Raw genomic sequence first — 21,455 nt, forward strand, 5'->3', positions numbered from 1 at the left:
GGTCTGAATACGCTGGGATGGGGAGCTGTCCCAGAGGACTAACACAGGTCATTCATAAAGGTAATTGATACTTTCATTTATGCAGTTCAGAGTGTAACAGTGCGTTCTCTCACTCTCAGCTTTTATCTGTGACTGCCATGTATTCCAACGTAGAAAAATAAAGATTCAGCTGTGTCAATAAGTTTCATAACTTGACAGGAAGTCAGAAAATTGTTATGGGATCATAGAATCCCTACAGCGTAGAAGGAGACCATTTGGCCCATCGAGCCTGCACTGACAACAATCCTACCCAGGCCCTATCCCTGCAACCCCCGTATTTACCCTACTAATACCCCTGACATGAAGGATCAATTTAACATGGCCTGTCAACTTAATCCATACATCGTTGGACTGTGGGAGCAAAGCAGAGCACCCGGAGGAAATCCATGGAGACACGGGGAGACCGTGCAAACTCCACACAGTCACCCGAAACTGCAATTGCTGTGAGGCAGCAGTGTTAACCACTATGCCACCCATCAACCAGCATGAACATAAATATAAGGTGATGTCAGAGTTTTTTGTTGTAAACTACAGATGTTTCAACTCGTATAACGAAAAAGAACAGCTTTTAATGAAGAGTTCTTGTTCTGGTTTACTATTCATAAAATTTGAGTCAATTTACAATATCAACAACAATCTAAGTCATTGATATAAAATTGTAAAAAGTTAATGCCCCTGCAGGACTCCACTTGACACATCCTGCCAATCAGAAAAAGATCCATTTATGCATACTCTGTTTTCTGGCTGCCCGCCAATCTTCAATTCATGCCAATATGTTACCCTGACACCATGAGCTTTTACTTTCTGCAATAACCTTTGACGTGATACCTCATCAAATGCCTTCTGGAAATACAAGAACAGGACATCTACAGGCTCCCTGTAATCCACAGCGCATGTTATTCCTTCAAAGAACTGCAATAAATTGGTTAAACGCGATTGCCCTTTCACAAAACCATGCTGATTCTTCCCAATTACCTTGAGTTTCTCTAAGTGCCCAGCTGTAACCACCTTAGTGATCGATTCTAACACCTTCCCCATAATAGACGTCAAGTTACCTGGCCTATAGTTCCCTGTTTTCTGCTTCCTTCCCTTCTTGAATAGAGGAATTATATTTGCTACTTTCCAGTCTGATGGACCCTTCCCAAAATCTGATGAATTTTGGAAAATTACCAATGCATTGCCTCATTAGCCACCTCTTTTAAGACCCTATGGTGAAGTCCATTAGGACTTGCAGACTTGAAACTCCATTAGTTTTTCTCAGTACGGCTTCCAGGCAGGGTGGCACCGTGGTGAGCATTGCTGCCTCAGTGCCAGGAATCCAGATTTGAGTCCTGGCTTGTGTCACTGTCTGTGTGGAGTCTGCACTTTCTCCCCATGTCTGCGTGGGTTTCCTCTGGGTGCTCTGGTTTCATAGAACATAGAACATTACAGCGCAGTACAGGCCCTTCAGCCCTCAATGTTGCGCCGACCAGTGAAACCAATCTAAAGCCCCTCTAATCTACACTATTCCAATATCATCCATATGTTTATCCAATAACCATTTGAAGGCTCTTAATGTTGACGAGTCCACTACTGCTGCAGGCAGGGCATTCCACGCCCATACTACTCTCTGAGTAAAGAACCTACCTCCAACATCTGTCCTATATCTCTCACCGCTCAATTTAAAGCTATGTCCCCTCGTGCTAGCCATCACCATCCGAGGAAAAAGGCTCTCACTATCCACCCTATCTAATCCTCTGATCATCTTGTATGCCTCTATTAAGTCACCTCCTAACCTTCTTCTAACGAAAACAACCTCAAGCCCCTCAGCCTTTCCTCATACGATTTTCCCACCATACCAGGCAACATCCTGGTAAATCCCCTCTGCACTCTTTCCAACACTTCCACATCCTTCCTATAATGCGGCGACCAGAACTGTACGCAAAACTCCAAATGCGGGCGCACCAGAGTTTTGTACAGTTGCAGCATGACCTCCTGGCTCCGAAACTCAATCCCTCTACCAATAAAAGCTAACACACCATACGCCTTCTTAACAACCCTATCAACCTGGGTGCCAACTTTCAGGGATCTATGCACATGGACACCCAGATCCCTCTGTTCATCCACACTACCAAGTATCTTACCATTAGCCCAGTACTCTGTATTCCTGTTACTCCTTCCAAAGTGAATCACCTCACACTTTTCCGCATTAAACTCCATTTGCCACCTCTCAGCCCAGCTCTGCAGCTTATCTGTGTCCCTCTGTAACCTGCCACTTCCCTCCGCACTGTCTACAACTCCACCGACTTTAGTGTCATCCGCAAATTTACGAATCCATCCTTCCACGCCCTCATCCAGGTCATTAATAAAATTGACAAACAGCAGTGGCCCCAAAACAGATCCTTGCGGTACACCACTAGTAACTGAACTCCAGGATGAATATTTCCCATCAAAGACGTGCTGGTTAGGTGCATTGGCCATACTAAATTCTACCTCAATGTACTCTTACAAGCACAGGAATGTGGCAACTAGGGGATTTTCACAGTAACTCAACTGCAGTGTTAATATAAGCAACTTGTGACACTAATAAATAAACATTAAAAAAAAACCAGTGATTGCAATTTCACTAACTTCCCCTCTCCACCTCTTGATTTACAGCTATTACTGGAACATTTTTGTATCCTCTATAGTGAAGATTGAAGCAAAATATTTATTCATTTCATCTGCCATTTCCTTATTATCTACTATCAACTTCACATTGGTCCTCTTCAGAGTGACAACACTCACTTTACTGTTTAAATACCTGCAGAAACTCTTGTTTTACAACTTTAGCTAGCTTCCTCTCACTCTTCGTTCTCTGCCATTCTTTATATTCTGACAAAGCTTTTGGTCACTTCACTTTATGTGGCTGCATGTTAATTTTGTTTGATAATGCTCTTGTGAAGTTTTTTGGACATTTTACTACATTTGAAGGTGTGAGATAAATGTATGTTATTTTTGAACAGAATTACATGGAATATTAAGATATAGTTGGACACCCTATCAGTGCTTTAGATGAAAGGCACTCAGCGACTGTATTACTGGTGAAACAGTTTTGTCAGTCACAACAGCTGTTACTACACAATTGAAACAATCAGAGGCATAAATTTCATGTACAAAGTACCATGTTTACTGTACAAACAGGTGTTGTAGTTTTAATGTCATTAACGTGTCCAGTGTTGAAAAATTACCACAACTGCTTTTCTACTTCCAAATAATCATTTTCCAGTTTGGGTCTCGTAGATGTCTGTTGGAGTTTTCCTTCCATCTTTTAAATCACACGAGTAAAGGAGTATGCACAATTTGCTCATGGAAATTTACAAACAGCTGTTAGAGGTTGTCTGTTAACGTTTCAAGGCATTCATCTACAATCAATCAGATTCTTCAGTGCATTTAACAGCAGACAACAAGTGAACGAACAGATTGGTTCACTAGTATCTCCATCAGTCTTAAAAATCTACTCAAAGGTGATACATTGACTAGACACACTTGTAAACTTTGAAGCTGATGGTAAGAACCCAAACATCAATGGCAAGCCATCATTGTAGTAATGAACAGAGTAATGGTACAGGTATTTACTGCGCATTTTAAGTTGCCAGAAAAATCCACTGAAGCAACCACATAATAGGTTCAGGGAACAACTAGATGGATTTCCAGACAAGAAAGAAATTGAGTGATTTGGTGGGAAGACAGGCAGGTGGGGCATTCATATTAATCAAAAAAGGAACAATTTCCTGTTCCTGAAAACTCTCAAACTGCAAATGATGAAAATTCACAAATGATATAGCTGGGAATCTAACTGTGATGATTTCCGCATTCCAAATGTAGGAAATCTGACCATAAGCCAGGTATTTTGTGTAACTGGTACACACAATAAATGTGACATGAGAAACAAGTAGAAATTGTACACAAGGAATCAAGTCAGGCTCCCCCAAACATCAATGTATCGATGATATTATTTTACAGTGACCAGGGTGACCCTGAGTTTAACCCCCATTCTATATTGCATAAACTAGCTGAGTATGATACAATTCCCCAAAATGTCACCAGGTTAAAGGAGTAGGACAGGAAACAAAATGGCAAGAAATCCTGATTGCTAGCTAATATATACTGTCAACAGGAAAGCATGTATGTGGATATTAGAGAGAAATAGCTAGATTCAGATATAGCGTTTCTCCTGGTTAAATAGCCTCCCAACACTTGTTGCCTAGGTTAAGAGAATTACCTCTTGTGGCATTCTTGAATACTGGTTTGCAAAGGAAATAGCTACTTGCACTAAGTATCAAAATATATTTACACATTTTCTGGTCCATCTTTTAATTACTTACCTGTCCCATTACCACCCACTTTTGCCCTGCACCATTTTGCCATTGATTCACTCCCGTCCTTCCATTAATCACCATCCCACCATTTCTACCATCACCAACCTGTCACCATGTTTCTCTCACTCTGTGATTGCTTTTTGTTTTGAATGAAAGGTCATTGATTGAAATGTTAACTCTTTCTATCTCCACTGATAGTCTGCCCTGTATTAACAGTATTTTCTATTATTTCAGTTTCTGACATCTGCAGTATTTTGCTTTTGTGTCGAAATACATGGTCTACAACTTCTAATCATAAAGACTTTGAAGTTCAAATCTCCAGATGTCTGCCCCAGTGTTTGGACTTAAAGAATACAATGAAAAAACTAAAATTGCCATACAGAGATTGGGGATATATATTTTCATTGTTGCCTAACTCCAGTTGCCCTAGAGAAGGTGGTGGTGAGCTACATTCTTGAACTGCAGTCCATGTGGTGTAGGTATACCCACAGTGCTGTTTAGAAGGTTTTGACTCAGTGATATTAAAAGAATGACAAAATGATTCCAAGTCAGGATGGTGTGTGGCTTGGAGGGAAATTTGCAGGTGTTTATCTGCTCTTATTCTATGTGGAAGAGGTCATAGTTTGGAAGGTGCTGTTGAAGGAGCCTTGGCGAATTGTTGCTGTGCATACTTTACATCGGTGGTGGAGGGAGTGGGTGGGATTCCAAGCAAGCAGGCTGCTTTGTCCTGGATGGTGCTGAGCTTCTTGAATGTTGTTGGAGCTGCAGTCATCTAGGCAAGGGAAAAGTATTCCACCATACTCCAGACTTGTTGACCAGATTTTGGAGAGCCAGGAGACGAGTTACCTGCAGCAGAATTCCCAGCTTCTATCCTATTCTTGTAGCCAGAATTAAATGGCTGGCCCAGTAACGTCTGTGGTCAATGGTAACCCCCAGGATGTTGATGACGGAGCTATTCAGTGATAGCAATGTTGTTCAACATCAAGGGGAGATAGAAACATGGAAACATAGAACAGTACAGCACAGAACAGGCCCTTCGGCCCACGATGTTGTGCCGAGCTTTATCTGAAACCAAGATCAAGCTATCCCACTCCCTATCATCCTGGTGTGCTCCATGTGCCTATCCAATAACCGCTTAAATGTTCCTAAAGTGTCTGACTCCACTATTACTGCAGGCAGTCCATTCCACACCCCAACCACTCTCTGCGTAAAGAACCTATCTCTGATATCCTTCCTATATCTCCCACCATGAACCCTATAGTTATGCCCCCTTGTAATAGCTCCATCCACCCGAGGAAATAGTCTTTGAACGTTCACTCTATCTATCCCCTTCATCATTTTATAAACCTCTATTAAGTCTCCCCTCAACCTCCTCCGCTCCAGAGAGAACAGCCCTAGCTCCCTCAACCTTTCCTCATAAGACCTACCCTCCAAACCAGGCAGCATCCTGGTAAATCTCCTCTGCACTCTTTCCAGCGCTTCCACATCCTTCTTATAGTGAGGTGACCAGAACTGCACACAATATTCCGAATGTGGTCTCACCAAGGTTCTGTACAGTTGCAGCATGAACCCCACAGCTCTTAAACTCCAACCCCCTGTTAATAAAAGCTAACACACTGTCGGCCTTCTTCACAGCTCTATCCACTTGAGTGGCAAGATGGTTAGATTCTTCAGTGTTGAAAATGGCATTGTCTGGTACTTGTCACCAGGTTTTTCAGCATAGAAAGGGTCCTTTGGCCCATCATGTTTGCGCTGGACATTAAGCACATACTTATTCTCATCTTATTTTCCAGCACTTGGTTCATAGCCCGGTATGCTAAGGCATTTCAAGTGTTCATCTAAATATTTCTCCATTGTGAAGATCCCTGCCTCTACCATCCTTTCAGGCAGTGAGTTCCAAATTCCCATCACCCTCTGGGTGAAAACGTTTTTCCTCAAATCCCCTTGAAATCTCCTGCGCTGAATTTTGTGCACCTCAATCATGATTCCTCCTCCTCCCCTCTTCCTTCAGGGGCCTTGCGCATGCAGCTCAAATCTCCTCTGGGAGTCCTCTGTACTTCCTAAAGTCCTACCGTTCATTGTGTATTCCCTTGCCTTGTTAGTCCTCCCTAAATGCATCACTTCACACTTCTCAGGGTTAAATTCCATTTGCTACTGTTCTGCCCATCTGACCAGCCCGTCTATATCTTCCTGTAATCCAAGGCATTGCGCCTCGCTATTTACCACACCACCAATTTTCGTGTAATTTGCAAATTTACTGATCCTACCTACTTTCAATAGCCTAGGTTATTAATGTACACTATAAAAAGCAAAGGACCCAGCACCAATGCCTGTCGTACACCATTGGACACAAACTTCCAGTCACAAAAGCAATCTTCGACCAATATTGGATCCAATTTGCCAAATTGCTCTGGATGCCATGGGTTCTTACCTCTTGAACAGTCTCCCAGGCGAGACCTTGTCAAAAACCTTACTGAAGTCCATGTAAAATGCGTTAATTGCACTATCCTCATCTACACACCTAGTCACCTCCTCAAAATAAAATAAAATTCATTAGATACAACTTAAAGAGACAATCAGGAGGGCATTAGATGATTACTTGGATAGAAACAATGTGCAGGGGTATGGGGGAAAGGCACAAAGTCATACTGCTTCATTGGAGAGCCAGTGCAGCCACAATGGGCCTAGTGGCATTTTTCTGTGCCATAATAAATCTGTGATTCTCTCAGATAGGTTAAGTTTCTTTTAAAGTAGATGTACGAGGCAGATTTTTTACAGAGAGTAGTGGGTGCCTGGAACACGTTGCCGGGGAGGTAGTGGAAGTGGATACGGTAGTGACTTTTAAGGGGCATCTGGACAAGTACATGACTAGGATGGGAATGGAGGGATATGGTCCCCGGAAGGGTAGGGGGTTTTAGTTAAGTCGGGCAGCATAGTCGGTGCAGGCTTGGAGGGCCGAAGGGCCTGTTCCTGTGCTGTAATTTTCTTTGTTCTTTGAGATGGCAAAGATCTTGCAAATAGAGTATAATGTGGGAAAATGGGAAAGTGACCATCTTAGCAGAAAGAGCATATTATCTTAATGGTGAGAGATTGCAGAGCTCTGGGATGCAGAGGAATCTGGATGTCCTAGTGAATCACAAAAAGTTAGTATGCAGATCATAGAATCCCTCAGTGCAGAAGGAGGCCATTTGGCCCATTGAGTCTGCACTGACCACAATCAGGCCTATACCCGTAACTCCCTATTTACCCTGACACTTAGGGGCAATTTAGCATGCCAATCAACCGAACCCGTCCATCTTTGAAGTGTGGGAGGAAACTGGAGCACCCGGAGGAAACCCACGCAGACACGTGGAGAATTTGCAAATTCCACACAGACAATCACCCAAGGTCGGAATTTCCAGATCCCTGGCCCTGTGAGGCAGCAGTGCTAACCACTGTGCCACCGTGCCATAATGCAAGAATTAGGAAAGCTAATAGAATGTTATTATTTATTGCGAGAGGAATTGAATACAAAAGTAGGAAGGTTACGCTTCAGTTATAAAGGGCATCGGTAAGACCATAGCTGAAGTACTGTGTACAGTATTGGTCTCCTTATTTAAGGAAGGATGTAAATGTATTGGAGCAGTTCACAGGTGGTTTACTAGACCAATACCTGGAATGGATGGGCTGTCTTATGATGAATGGTTGGACAATGTAGGCCTGTATCCACTGGAGTAAGACTAGATTGAAACATACAAAATCCTGAGAGGCCACGACAAGATGGATGCAGAAAAGGATGTCTCCTCTTGTGGGTGAATCTAGAACTAGTGACCACTGTTAAAAAATGAAGGATCATCCATTTAAGACAGGGATGAGGAGAAATGTTTTCTCTCAGAGGATCATAGGTCTTTGGAACTCAGTTCCTCAAAAGGTGATGGAAGCAATGTCTTTGAATATTTTTAAGGCAGAGGTAAAAAGATTCGCGATAAGGTTATTGACAATATGTGGGCATGTGGAGTTCAGGTTACAATCAGATCACTGGATGGCAGAGCAGGCACGAGGGGTTGAGTGGCCCATTTCTGCTCCTAATGTGTATGTTGATACAGAGTGCATTACTAATATAAAAGTGAAATACTGGGGATGCTGAAAATCTGAAATTAAAACAGAAAATGCTGGAAAAGCCCAGCAGGTCTGCCAGCATTTGTGAAGAGAGTTAACATTTTGAGTCCAATGTGCCTCTTGTTCAGGAGTGACTTACCAGTCTATTTCAGCGAGCAGTTAAGAAATGCTGTGAGCCACATATAGGCAAGACCAAGTAAGGATGGCACATTTGCTTCCCTAAAGGACGTTCGTGGATCAGATGGGGTTTTTCAACAATCTGGTAATTTCAATACAGATCCTAGCATTTAAGTTTAAGTCTTAAGTCTATTTATTAGTGTCACAAGGAGGCTTACATTTACACTGAAATGAAGGTACTGTGAAAATTGCTTAGTTGCCACACTCCAGCACCTGTTCAGGTACACTGAGGGAGAATTTAGCATGGACAAGGCACCTAACCAGCTGTGGGAGAAAACAGGAGCACCAGAGGAAACCCACGCAGACACAGGGAGAACATGCAAACTCCACACAGACAGTGACCCAAGCTGGGAATTGAACCCGGATCCCTGGTGCTGTGAGGCAGCAGTGCTAACCACTGTGCCACCGTGCATTTTTATTCCAGATTTCATAATTAAACTTAAATTCCACCAGCTGTTGTGAAAAATTCCAGGCCTCCGGAATACTAATCCAGTAACATTGTCACCGCGCTATTGCTTGTCTAAACTGCTTGGCAGAAAAGGTCCAGTTTTGTGAAAATATTGCTGTCATTATGTGGTTGGACACTATTTTGATACAATAATAAAACAGGATGTTATCCTTCCCTCTATGACAAATAGCTACTGCTTAATAAATTATATGAAAAAATAAATAATCCAGTAAACAGTACGAGATTCACAATTAACATGTTGTTAAATGGCTGAATTGCAACATGTTCATTTTCCACACCAGAAAATTTATTTAAAAATCCTACTTTTTAAAAAAAATCAAAATACATTTCTGGAGATGCACACACATTGTATCCAATGTCAAAGCACATGTTGCAATTAACAAAATGTATGCATCAACATTAAATTATCATAACGCAAACAGTGAAATTAGAACTTAACATCTAATAACTGAACATCATGCTCAGTGAGACTGCCAATGAAGCAGTTTTGTTTCACAATATGAAGCTACTTAAACATACACTTTTGCAACATTTAATAGCACACAGGCCATTCACAGATGCTCTCAACGTAAGTTGCTACTAAAATTGTCTGACGTAGTGCCATGATCATCCCAACTTACATTAATTATTTGACACCATTATGAGCTTCCAACCACACATCCATTCTGTATCCAAGATGCCTGATGCGTATCTGTTACATGGTCTAACGCCCTTGACTCTGCACGTCTGTTGCTGAAACCCACATCCATGCCTTCCATTTCTCAAGATTTGACAATCTCAATGCCCTCCTGGCCAGCCTCCCATAAACTTTAGCTTTATGCAAACAGGATTAAGGAAAATCCTACAGCATTTTATACGTATGTAAAGAGCAAGAGGGTAGCCAGGAAAAGGATTGGTCCATTCAAAGATAGTGGAGGGAATCTATGCATGGAACCAGAGGAAATGGACGAGATACTAAATGAATACTTTGCATCAGTATTCACCAAAGAGAGGGACTTGGTGGATGAGGAGCCTAGGGTAGGGTGGGTATCCTGGGTCATATCAATATCAAAAAGGAGGTGGTATTGGGCATCTTAAAAAGCATTAAAGTAGGTAAATCACCAGGACCTGATAGGATCTACCCCAGAATACTGAGGGAGGCAAGGCTGTAAATTGCTGGGGCCTTGACAGAAATCTTTGTATCCTCATTGGCTACAAGTGAAGTTCCGGAGGACTGGAGGATAGCCAATGTTGTTCCATTGTTTAAGAGGGGCAGCTGGGATAATCCAGGAAATTATAGGCCGTTAAGTTTTATGTTAGTGGTAGAGAAATTATTGCAAAAGATTCTTGGGGACAGGATTTACTACATTTGTAATAAAATGGACTTATTTGTGATAAACAGCATTGTTTTGTGAATGGGAGGTCGTGCCTTACTAACTTGATCGAGTTTTTTGAGGAAGTGACAAAGATGATAGATGAGGGAAAGGCAGTGGATGTTGTATACATGGACTTCAGTAAAGCCTCTGACAAGGTACATCATGGTAGACTGGTACAAAAGGTGAAGTCACACGGGATCAGAGGAGAGCTGGCAAGATGGATACAGAACTGGCTTGGGCATAGAAGACAGAGGGGACCAGCAGAGGGGTGCTTTTCTGAATGGAAGGCTGTGTTCCACAGGAATCAGTTCTGGGACCTTTGTTGTTTGCAGTTTATATAAATGATTTGGAGGAAATGAAGCTGGTTTGATTAGTAAGTTCACAAAATTGGTGGAGTTGCAGATAGTGAAGAGGATTGTCAGAGGATACAGCAAGATTTGGACCAGTTGGAGACTTGGGCGGAGAAATGGTAGATGGAGTTTACTCCGGACAAGTGTGAGATAATGCATTTTGGAAGGTCCACTGCATGTAGGAGTTGTACAGTAAATGGTAGAACCCTTAGGAGTATTGACAGGCAGGGAGATCTGGGCGTACATGTCCACCGATCACAAAGTGGCAACGCAGGTGGATAAGGTAGTCAAGAAGACATACAGCATGCTTGCCTTCATCGGTCGGGACATTGAGTATAAAAATTCGCAGATCATGCTGCAGCTGTACAGAACCTTAGTTAGGCCTCATTTAGAATATTGTGTACAATTCTGGTCATCACACTACCAGAAGGATGTGAATGCTTTGGAGAGGGTACAGAAGAGGTTTACCAGGATGTTGCCTGGTCTGGAGGGTATTAGCTATGAGGAGAGGTTGGATAAACTCAGTTTGTTCTCAGTGGAACGATGGAGGTTGAGGGGTGACCTGATAGATATTTACAAGATTATGAGTGTCACGGACAGAGTGGATAGTTTGATGCTCTTTCCTCGGGTAGAAAAGCCAAGTACTCGGGGACATAGGTTTCAGGTGCGTGGAGAAAAGCTTAGAGGCGATATGCGAGGCAAGTTTTTTTTACACAGAGGGTGGTGAATGTCCGGAACGCGCTGTCCAGGGAGGTGTGGGAGTGGGTACGATAGCAGCATTTAAGGGGCAACTAGACAAATACATGAATAGGATGGGAATGGAAGGATATGGACTCCGTAAGTGCATATGGTTTTACTTTAGGCAGGCATCATGATTGCAGGCTTGGAGGTTGGAAGGGTCTGTTCCTGTGCTGTACTTTTCTTTGTTCCTTGTGCAAAAACTCTGGTACTTTTGTCCTAATTCTCACCAGGTCCCATTCACTCACCACTCCTTTGTTTGCTGACATGCCTTGGCACATATTCCAGCAATTCCTTGACTTTAAAATTCTGATTCTGCTCTTCAAATGTCTAGATAGTATCACCCTTCCCACCACTGTAACTTCCTCCAACCTTCTCAGATCTTGGAGTTCCTCTAATTCTGGTCTCTTGCACATCTCAAATATTTTGAGTTTATTTATTAGTGTCACAAGTTGGCTTACATTAATACTGAAATGAAGTTACTGTGAAATTCCCCTAATCCCCACACTCCAGTGCCTGTTTGGGTACACTAGGGAAAATTCAACATGGCCAATGCACCTAACCAGCACGTCTTTCGGACTGTGGGAGGAAACCCAGAGGGAACCCATGCAGACACGGGGAGAGTGTGAAGACTCCAAACAGACAGTGACCCAAGCCAGGAATCGAACCTGGGTCCCTGGCACTCTGAGGCAGCAGTGCTAAACACTATGCCACCGTGTTTCATCAATGGCAGACATGTCTACAGCTGCCTAGGATCCAAACTCAGGAATTCCCTCTGTAATACTCTCCACCTCTCTCTTTTACTTTAAGATGTTTGTTTAAACCTACCTCTTAGCCAAGCTTTTTGTCATTTGTTTTAAAATCTCTTTATGTGGCTAAGTTTCAAATTTTCATAGAACAAGTACAGCACAGTGGAGACCATTTGGCCCATTTGTGTCCATGCCAGCTCTTTGCAAGAGCAACTTGGCTGGTCCCACCTGCCACCCTTTTCTCCTCCTCATAGACCTGCAAATGTTCTTTCTTCAGCTGCTAGACAATTTTGTTTTGATAAAAACAATTGCATCTGCCTACTTCACACTCACAGATATTGGGGGTGATTGTCCCAAAATAATTCTAAATGTCCTAAAAGTCTGAAAATGGGAGTATACCACACTGATTTTTTGAGCGAGTTCAGCACTGCAATCTTCCCACACTCTGTCCGTTTTTCTGACAGCTGGGAGCTTTGCCCTGGTGGGAAACTGCCTGCAGACAGCTCAGGGCACCATTGTACAGGTTGCCCCGATCTCCCAGTGAACTGGAAGGGCTCTTGCCTTAGGGCTGTCCTGATGACTCATCTGGTGGACCTTCTACACCCCTCCTCCCTGCCCCCTCTTACATAAACCTCCCTTGCATCGCCCCCCTCCAACTTTGTGCACACCTCTGTCATACCCCCACCCTCATTCAGGCCCTACTCCCTTGGCACTGCTCCTGACATATTTATGGTGCCCAACTGGGCACTACTCAGGTGCTAGATGGGCACTGCCAGAGTCTGTAGTGAGGACTGCCCAGTCATGCCCCGACCACCTGGGGCTTCAATGGCCTCCGATCCCCCTGCATGGCCATGGTACCTGGTCTCCGCAGGTGGAGATCGGTACTGATTCTTGTCGGCGTGACGCCACGCCGATGAGGGAAAAGCGATCATCCGGCAGCAGGTAAGTCATCTCGCTTCTATGTAAATAGGCTTCATGCCCAGAAAGGGCGCAAAGCTGAACTCGCAGGAGAAACAGGGCTGGGAGGATATCAAGCCGCGTTGCACCTGATTGATCGACGCAGTGAGCCGGTGAGACCAAGCCCCGTATTTTGCAGATCCTAACCACTCATTGCATAAAAAGTTTTATTTGATTTCCCTGTTGGTTTCTTTGCCATTCAGAGTAACATTACTGTGATGCATCTTGGGACATTTTACTAAACTCATGGTGCTATAGAATTGCAAGTTCTTGTTTAGATCTGCCATTGAGATTCACAAAAGTGGTATCAATGAAGCATTAAAGTAATGTTAAAATTTAGATATTCAAGTTAAAGATTAATTTTTACTACCTTTCTGAAAACATACTCAGACTTTGTTGGCTCTAATATTTTGCATTCAATGGTGTTACCATCACTGAATCCCCCACTGTCAATATCCTTGGGGTTACTATTGACCGGAAACTCAACTGGACTCACCACATAAATACAGTGGCTACAAGAGCAGGTCAGAGACTAGGAATACTGCAGCACATAACTCACCTCCCAACTCCCCAAAGCTTGTCCACCATCTACAAGGCACAAGTCAGGAGTGTGATGGAATACTCTTCACTTGCCTGGATGGGTGCAGCTCCAACAACACCCAAGAAGCTCAACACCATCCAGGACAAAGCAGCCCGCTTGATTGGCACCACTCACAAACATCCAGTCCCTCCACCACCAATGCTCAGTGGCAGCAGTGCAGTGTGTTCTATCTACAAGATGCACTACAGAAATTCACCAAAGATCCTTAGACAGCACATTCCAAACCCACGACCACTTCCATCTAGGACAAAGACAGCAAATACATGGGAAAGTCCAAAGATGTGCGGGTTAGGTTGATTGGCCAGGTTAAAATTGCCCCTGAGATGCGTAGGTTAGAGGGATTAGCGGGTAAAATATGTGGGGGTAGGGCCTGGGTGGGATTGTGGTCGGTGCAGACTCGATGGGCCGAATGGCCTCCTTCTGCACTGTAGGGTTTCTATGATTTCTATGATTCTATGGAACACCACCACCTGCAAGTTCCCCTTCAAGCCACTCACCATCCTGACTTGGAAACAGATCATCATTCCTTTGCAACCGCGGGGTCAAAATCCTGGAATTCTTTCTCTAACGGCATTATGGGTCAACCCACAACATGTGAACTGCAGCGTTTCAAAAAGGCAGCTCACTACCACCTTCTCAAGGGCAACCAGGGATGGGCAATAAATGCTGGCTTGCCACAAATGAATTTTTAAAATTATTTTTTTTAAAATAAAAACTGAAAAGGCCGTGCACTTTAAAATGGGCATAAAATCTGATTTTAATATCCTTAGTGAGTTATGTTTGGCTGACAAGAATTCAACAATATTCATGAGTAGAATGACACTGAATGTAACTGAACTCCTCAGATTATCGGTTGAAATTACATGTTCATTCATTTTGACACACATTACAGTAAATAAAATAATCATTAGGCTAAACAAGTTGACAGATCAGATGAATCAAACCTGTCATTTTGTAAGTTAAATGACAAATAGAGCAGGAAATGATATTGTACAGTAGCCCTAGAGTTTGAATTAATAACTTTCATTAGGACGATAAAGCAAAGACAAAAAAAGGTACATGTGAACATACAAATTACGAGCAGGAGTCCACCATTAGCTGCCTCACGCCTGCTGCACCATTCAATAAGATCATGGCTGATCAGTTTGTAAGAAGTTTAACAACACCAGGTTAAAGTCCAACAGGTTTATTTGGTAGCAAAAGCCACACAAGCTTTCGAAGCTCTAAGCCCCTTCTTCAGGTGAGTGGGAATTCTGTTCACAAACAGAATTCCCACTCACCTGAAGAAGGGGCTTAGAGCTTCGAAAGCTTGTGTGGCTTTTGCTACCAAATAAACCTGTTGGACTTTAACCTGGTGTTGTTAAACTTCTTACTGTGTTTACCCCAGTCCAACGCCGGCATCTCCACATCATGATCAGTTTGTGGCATCAATGCCACTATCCTGGCAACTCCTGAGCACTTTCGTTCTCGTTAGTCAGGAATGTATCTACCTCTGTCTTTAAGATATTGAATGACCCTGCCTCTCCCACACTTTGGAGCAAGTGTGTCCCACAGATTCACGACCATCTAATTTTTAAAAACTGGCCTCGAGGAGACCTCTTATTTTTAAACTGTGTTCCCTAGGTTTAGATGCCTCAGGAAACATCCTCTCAGCAAACACTCTGTCAAGACACCTCAGAATCTTATATGTTTCAATAAGTTTGCCTCTCATTTCTCTAAATTCCATTCGATATGGATCCAGCACGTCCAACGTTTGCTCATAAGAAAACTCTTTCATTCCAGGAATCAACTCTGAAGCTTCTAATGCAATTATATATTTTCTTAAGAAACCAAAATTGTGCACAATACTCCAGATGTGCACATATCAACACCATGTACAAGTGTAGTAAAACATCCCTACTTTTATATTACATTCCCCTTACAATAAATAACATCCCATTTGCCTTCCTAACCACTTGCTGTACCTAAATACTTTTTGCGATTCGTGTACCAGAACCCGCAGATCCCTCTGTACCTCAACAGCTCTGTCTCTGTACCTCTGCAATCCCCCTCCATTTAAATAATACACCGCTTCTCTATTCCTATAACTAGAGTGGTAACACTTACCTCCAGCACTAGCTCCTCATCAAACTCTTCACCATCCGCCATTGAAGTGAGCGGACGCACTGCCGGCAGCGGGGCCGCGCTGGGGACGGTGGGAGTTGTAGTCCGGCTCAGGGAGTGAACCCTGGGTACGGAGCGGAAAGAAGGGGCCGAATGGACTACAGCAATCCCGTGAATCTTCGGGGCCAGGTCTTAGAATGGGGGGCGAAGGAGGGTGCGTAGACGCATGCGTGACTCTCCGCCTTTGCATTGCGGCCGGGCCAACGTCAGGAGGATCGCGCGCATGCGCCCTGCCGGAGTTGGCAGTTGGGCTGCAGGGGGCGTGCGTGTGCGCGCGAGCAGAGCCACAGCTCGAGCCGGACGGACGGCGTTGGAGGAGAGTGAAGTGTTTCACGGGGGAAGGAAAAAAAACACCTCCACATGATCTGTAAACACACAGTCCGATAGCACCAGTAACCCCCGTCCCTCCAACTGTCTGTCGCCGTGAGGTGTTTGGTGGAAGGCAGTCCGCAGAGCCGGGGATGGAGCGCTAGCAGAGCGTACGGCGTCACCCCCCCACACAGTATGAGCGCAGGTGAGTGAGTTCGTTCCGCCAACTTTCCACCGGTCCGGTCGGGTTCGGTTTTGCAGCCGAGTCCCTGTTTCCCCACAAGCGGAGTGAGGCTGCAGGGATTTCAGGGGTTTGGCTGCTCCCGGGTCTCTTGTGTCTTCAAGTCCTGAAGCTGGTGGGTCAGGTTTCCTCGGAGCCTCTACCCCCCCCCCCCCCCTTCTCCAACACACAACATCGAGCCTAATCCCAACTACTTGTCTTTCTGTTTTTCGTACTGAGAGCTGTTTCGTAAAGTGACAAAATCTATGTTTTGGTAAAGGAAACTTTCCACCCCCCCCCCCCCCCGGCAAATACTTCAATCAGAATTTCTTTGCCAAGATCTATTGAAGTATCTTCCCTATTTTTTGCAAACTTCTAATGTTGACGGTTTGTTCGATCTCTTTAAAGCACGAATTTGTCCGGCAGATATTTCCCCTTGGGATGCAAGGAGGTGTAACGGATGACTGATTTGCATTTTTCCCATTGACCACCACATTTCCCATCTGTCTGCTTTTGAGGCCGTCAGCTCTGTCCAAGTTTGTCTCTTAAGAGCTTCGGCAGGCAAGTGCAGTGAATTCCTACCAACATCAACTGCACCGAATCCTTTTGTGTCAGTGTCATTCATGTGCATTCTCGATTCCAGTTTACATTTATTGACGGGATTACGTGAGGAAAACAACTGGGACTGGATTATGTAAGGAAAATAACTTTGTCCTTATCCCTGTTCAGAAGTTCTGGAAAAGTTTCCTTGGAGAAATTAATGCAAAATAAGGGTTATCTTTAACTTTGCTACTTGTATAACCAATGTATAGCATACTCTAGGTTAACGGGAAAAGTTTTATCAATGTTTCCGTATTGGTGCAATTCTTGTGATTAGTATTTTAAAGAAAATTGAATGATAAGAATGACGAGATGTATTGAAAATGGCAATACGTACTTAACGGGGGTTTCCATATCCAGAATTTTGGAACTCAAAAGTCTTATTTCCTTTGGCTTTGAATTGCTTTGTTCCTTTTGTTTCTGTGTGGCATCTGGTTTGTATTTTGAAATTGTTGAAAAACTATGTATTGTTCGGGAAATCGTGTGATTTTTAAATGACTGTACTAAAGGAGTAATAGGTTTTTGGGGAGCAGATGTGATGTGTCTTTGGCACTTGTAATTGCCTATTAAACCCTCAAACTTCAGATGCTTCCTTCCTATTGCTGTGGCCACCAGGTTTAACGCCTGGTCGCAGCTGACACTGAAAACCATTCTTTAGTATTCAACGGATCTTTGTCTTCTCTGAGGGGCAATCCTTAATCTCAAATTTCTGAAAGCTCTGAAACAGATTTGAACAAATAAAGGTTTGAATTGAGTATCTTGAATTACCGAAAAAGGTTCATATTTTAAAAAGTTGGAATTTTTAACCATACTTATAGGCTGAGTAGTGCTGTTGAGGGTAGGATGATTAAGTCTGTGTCCTTGTTATATATTGACTAAACATGAAATTCTTTTAGCATTTTGGTTAATTTAGTAAGTCATGCCAGGAAGACTAGAAAGGTTTCATATTTTGTTTCTGTTCTTTGATTACTCGCTGATCTGTCTGGGTTAGTGGATGGACTGTAACAGTTTTGCACTACTTGGTAATGGAATGAAAAACTACCTGGAGTTGCATCTTCTGATTTCTATCAAATAATTCCCGTATGGACAGGATTGGTCCTGTTCAGCTCATAGTTCACCATGTGTGAAGAATGATCACCTGGGCAAGGTGAAATAAAGCTTTTTTTTAAAGTTTATTTATTAGTGTCACAAGTAAGCTTACATTAACACTGCAATGTAGTTACTGTGAAAAATCCCCAGTGACCAGCACCCCTGGAATCATTACCCACTGAGGAGCCTATATCTCCAAGGGAAGCAGCAGAAACCAAATAAGCCAATAATTTTGCAAAAATTATTTGACATTAGAGGTACAAAAGTTACAAAGAGATTTTTTTTGTCCATGCTTGAGAAGCAGTATTCCTGTTGACTTGTATGAAGAGTTAAATATATTAATGTGGCTTTCTAGGAACACACATAATCAAATCCATTTGCTTACCTCTCATAATGTCCCTGAATAATTTATCTCCAAATTGGTCTTCAAACCTGTTCATGCTTTTCTGCTTCAAGGACTGACTGTTCCTGGTAACATTTCACAAATATGCAGCCTTTTGGTACAGCAGTTCTTTATCTACTGTTAATTCATAATGTTTATTTTTTTGAGCAATTAGTTTGAATCAATTTAGTTAATTATCTTCATAATAAATTTCAACTTGTTTTTTTTATAAAGGAAGCAGCCAATTTCTTTTAAAGCTTCTTTATGTCTTTAATTTCCTCAATCATCGAGATGAGACCTAACCAATGATTAATATACCAACAGTACCTGGTACACAGGACGATGGTTGTGGAAGGTCAGTCATCTCAGCTCCAGGATGTATCTGCAGGAGTCCCTCAGGGTGGTGGCCAAAGTCCAATAATCTTCAGCTGCTTCATCAATGACCTTCCCTCCATCATAAGGTCAGAAGTGGGGATGTTCGCCGATTGTGCAATGTTCAGCACCATTCGTGACGACTCAGATACTGAAGCAGTCCATGTTCAAATGCAACAAGGTCTGGACAATATCCAGGCTTGGGCTGACAAGTGGCAAGTAACATTCGTGCCCCACAAATACCAGGCAATGACCATCACCAATAAGACACTCTAACCACCACCGTTTGACATTCAGTGATGTAACCATCACTGAATCCCCCACTGTCAACATCCTTGGGATTACCATTGACCAGAAACTCAACTGGACACCCCACATAAACACAGTGGCTACAAGAGCAGGTCAGAGGCTAGGAATACTGCAGCAAGTAACTCACCTCTTGACTCCCACCATCTACAAGCCACAAGCCAGGAGCGTGATGGGGTACACCCCACTTGTCTGGATGGGTGCAGCTCCAGCAACATTCAAGAAGCTTGACAGCATCCAGGACAAAGCAACCCGCATGAGTGATACCACATCTACAAACATTCAATCCCTCCACTACAAACGCTCAATAGCCGCAGTGTGTACTATCTACAAGATGCACTGCAATCATTCACCAATGATCCTTAGACAGCACCTTCCAAACCACAACCACTTCCATCTCGAAGGACAAGGGCAGCATATAAATGGGAACACCACCGCCTGCAAGTTCCCCTCGAAGCCACTTCTTCACAGTCACTGGGTCAAAATCCTGGAATTCCCTCCCTAATGGCATTGTGGGTCAACCCACAGAGCGTGGACTGCAGAGATTCAAGAAGGCAGCTCACACCACCTTCTCAAGGGCAACTCGGGATGAGCAATAAATGCTGGCCAGCCAACGACGCCCATGACCTATGAATGAATTTTTTAAAAAATGTATAACAAATAAAAGTAGAAAATACTGGAAATGCACAATTAGTCAGTAACTGAGTTGGTGTTAATCGGTGAGTTGGGACCCTTCATCAGAACATCAAATGTTGACTGACTTATTTCACAATTCCAATATAGATTCTTATTTCATTTGTATATTTTTATTACAACCCTAATCTTCTTTGTTTGCACTTTGTTTAATAGAGCTAGTTACTAAAATTGTGAAGAACATATAAGTGTACTAGCTTTGGGATAAGCTGGATTAAGGTGTATAACTCTAAATTTTCCAAAAACAGTAATGTGTAAACTGTCATTCTGTTAAATTTTAAAAATTCTTTCTCCTGCATTTGAGAAAAGTATTATTGTACAAGATCAACTTTTAGCTAGCTGGTCGCGAGGAAGTGAGTGAGTGGGCTAGGTAACTCATTGTTTGAAGCTATCTCTTTGTGGGGAAATACCTGGTCTTTACTCGTCTTCTCATTCAAGTTTATGCACATATTATGAATGTTGCCTTGAAATTGCAGTTCCCTGTGCAGCCAGTAAGTTAAATGTTCAAGGATAATTTGCTCTCTGCTTTGTATGCAGCAAAAATATATATACTTAAATATATGTAATATCTAGGGTTTAAAGTTTTAGTGTAAAACCCTGGATGGCAATATTTTCTTTCTTTAGGGAAATTGGTTTTCAACTTGGTTGCAATTGGTTAGTATTCCAATCGTTGCTCATTTCAAGATCAACCACACTTGTAAATCCTAAGCTTTTTTTAAACCTACAAACCTGTGAAACATCTGTGTGTTAATCTTACTTTCTTTTTCCACAGTTGTTGCTACGATGAATAGTTTTGGCTGCTGTGTAAGTTCTTGTGATGTTTGTTTACATTTTTGGACTGTTACCTGAGTGCAGCTGATGTTCCACATTCATGAACTTTTATTGGCAGCTGCAAGTAGATAAAATATAAGTTTTATAATTCTTATAGTAACTTGGCCAAGTTTTCCTTTTGACAATTATATAGTTGGTATTGTGAATCAAAAAGTGTTACGATCATAACTCCTTTGAGGATGATGTACTAAAGAATGTCTGCCTGATGTTTGGCTCATATTCTGAGTATCAAAGATTTAATTACTGAAGTTTATCCACTGCCATTGAGTAGTCACATCTTGATCATTATTTCTCATGTATATGTCTTTGCTGACTAAAGTGCACAATTGTGTTGTCTGACACCTGACAGATTTGTTTGCTCACTCGAGTTTATCTGCTACTCCACAACCCCCATGTTTGTACATATCTATCATTAAAAGTAAGGCATTTGGCTCATTCTTTCTGTTCTGGCTCTCTGGCTTAGCCACACACATTTTGCGACAACCCTTTAAGTTTCTGATCTTCACCTGCCTCTCCAACTCCCTTTTATTTATAGAATCAGCTTCCATCAATTTTTCATGTTGAGCCTTCCAGTTCCTGAGAGCTTGCTAAGTGAAAGCATTTCTCCTTAACTGCTA

The 21,455-nt window shown here is 42.7% G+C and overlaps 2 protein-coding genes across 4 annotated transcripts in view; one reads left to right on the plus strand and one right to left on the minus strand.

Annotated features, from left to right (window-relative positions):
- Nucleotides 1–16,227, minus strand: part of vezt (vezatin, adherens junctions transmembrane protein) — a 66,025-nt gene extending 49,798 nt beyond the window's left edge. The window contains exon 1 of the mRNA XM_078235178.1: nucleotides 15,980–16,227. Coding sequence (XP_078091304.1) covers nucleotides 15,980–16,021 — 42 coding nt within the window. The 5' untranslated portion in view covers nucleotides 16,022–16,227. The remainder of the gene's footprint in view (nucleotides 1–15,979) is intronic.
- Nucleotides 16,228–16,302: 75 nt separating this feature from the next.
- Nucleotides 16,303–21,455, plus strand: part of fgd6 (FYVE, RhoGEF and PH domain containing 6) — a 143,560-nt gene continuing 138,407 nt past the window's right edge. For 2 of the 3 annotated variants that reach the window (XR_013500150.1, XM_078235230.1), the window contains exon 1: nucleotides 16,303–16,550. Coding sequence is in view for 1 of the 3 variants with exons in the window: in XM_078235230.1 (XP_078091356.1) it covers nucleotides 16,541–16,550 (10 nt within the window). In the remaining 2 variants the exon portion in view is untranslated. Of the gene's footprint in view, nucleotides 16,551–18,960; nucleotides 20,812–21,455 lie in introns of those variants that run through there. The other variant, XM_078235231.1, reaches the window with a different exon arrangement.

This window comes from Mustelus asterias, chromosome 19 (assembly GCF_964213995.1).
Source record: "Mustelus asterias chromosome 19, sMusAst1.hap1.1, whole genome shotgun sequence".
Classification (NCBI taxonomy): Eukaryota; Metazoa; Chordata; class Chondrichthyes; order Carcharhiniformes; family Triakidae; genus Mustelus; species Mustelus asterias.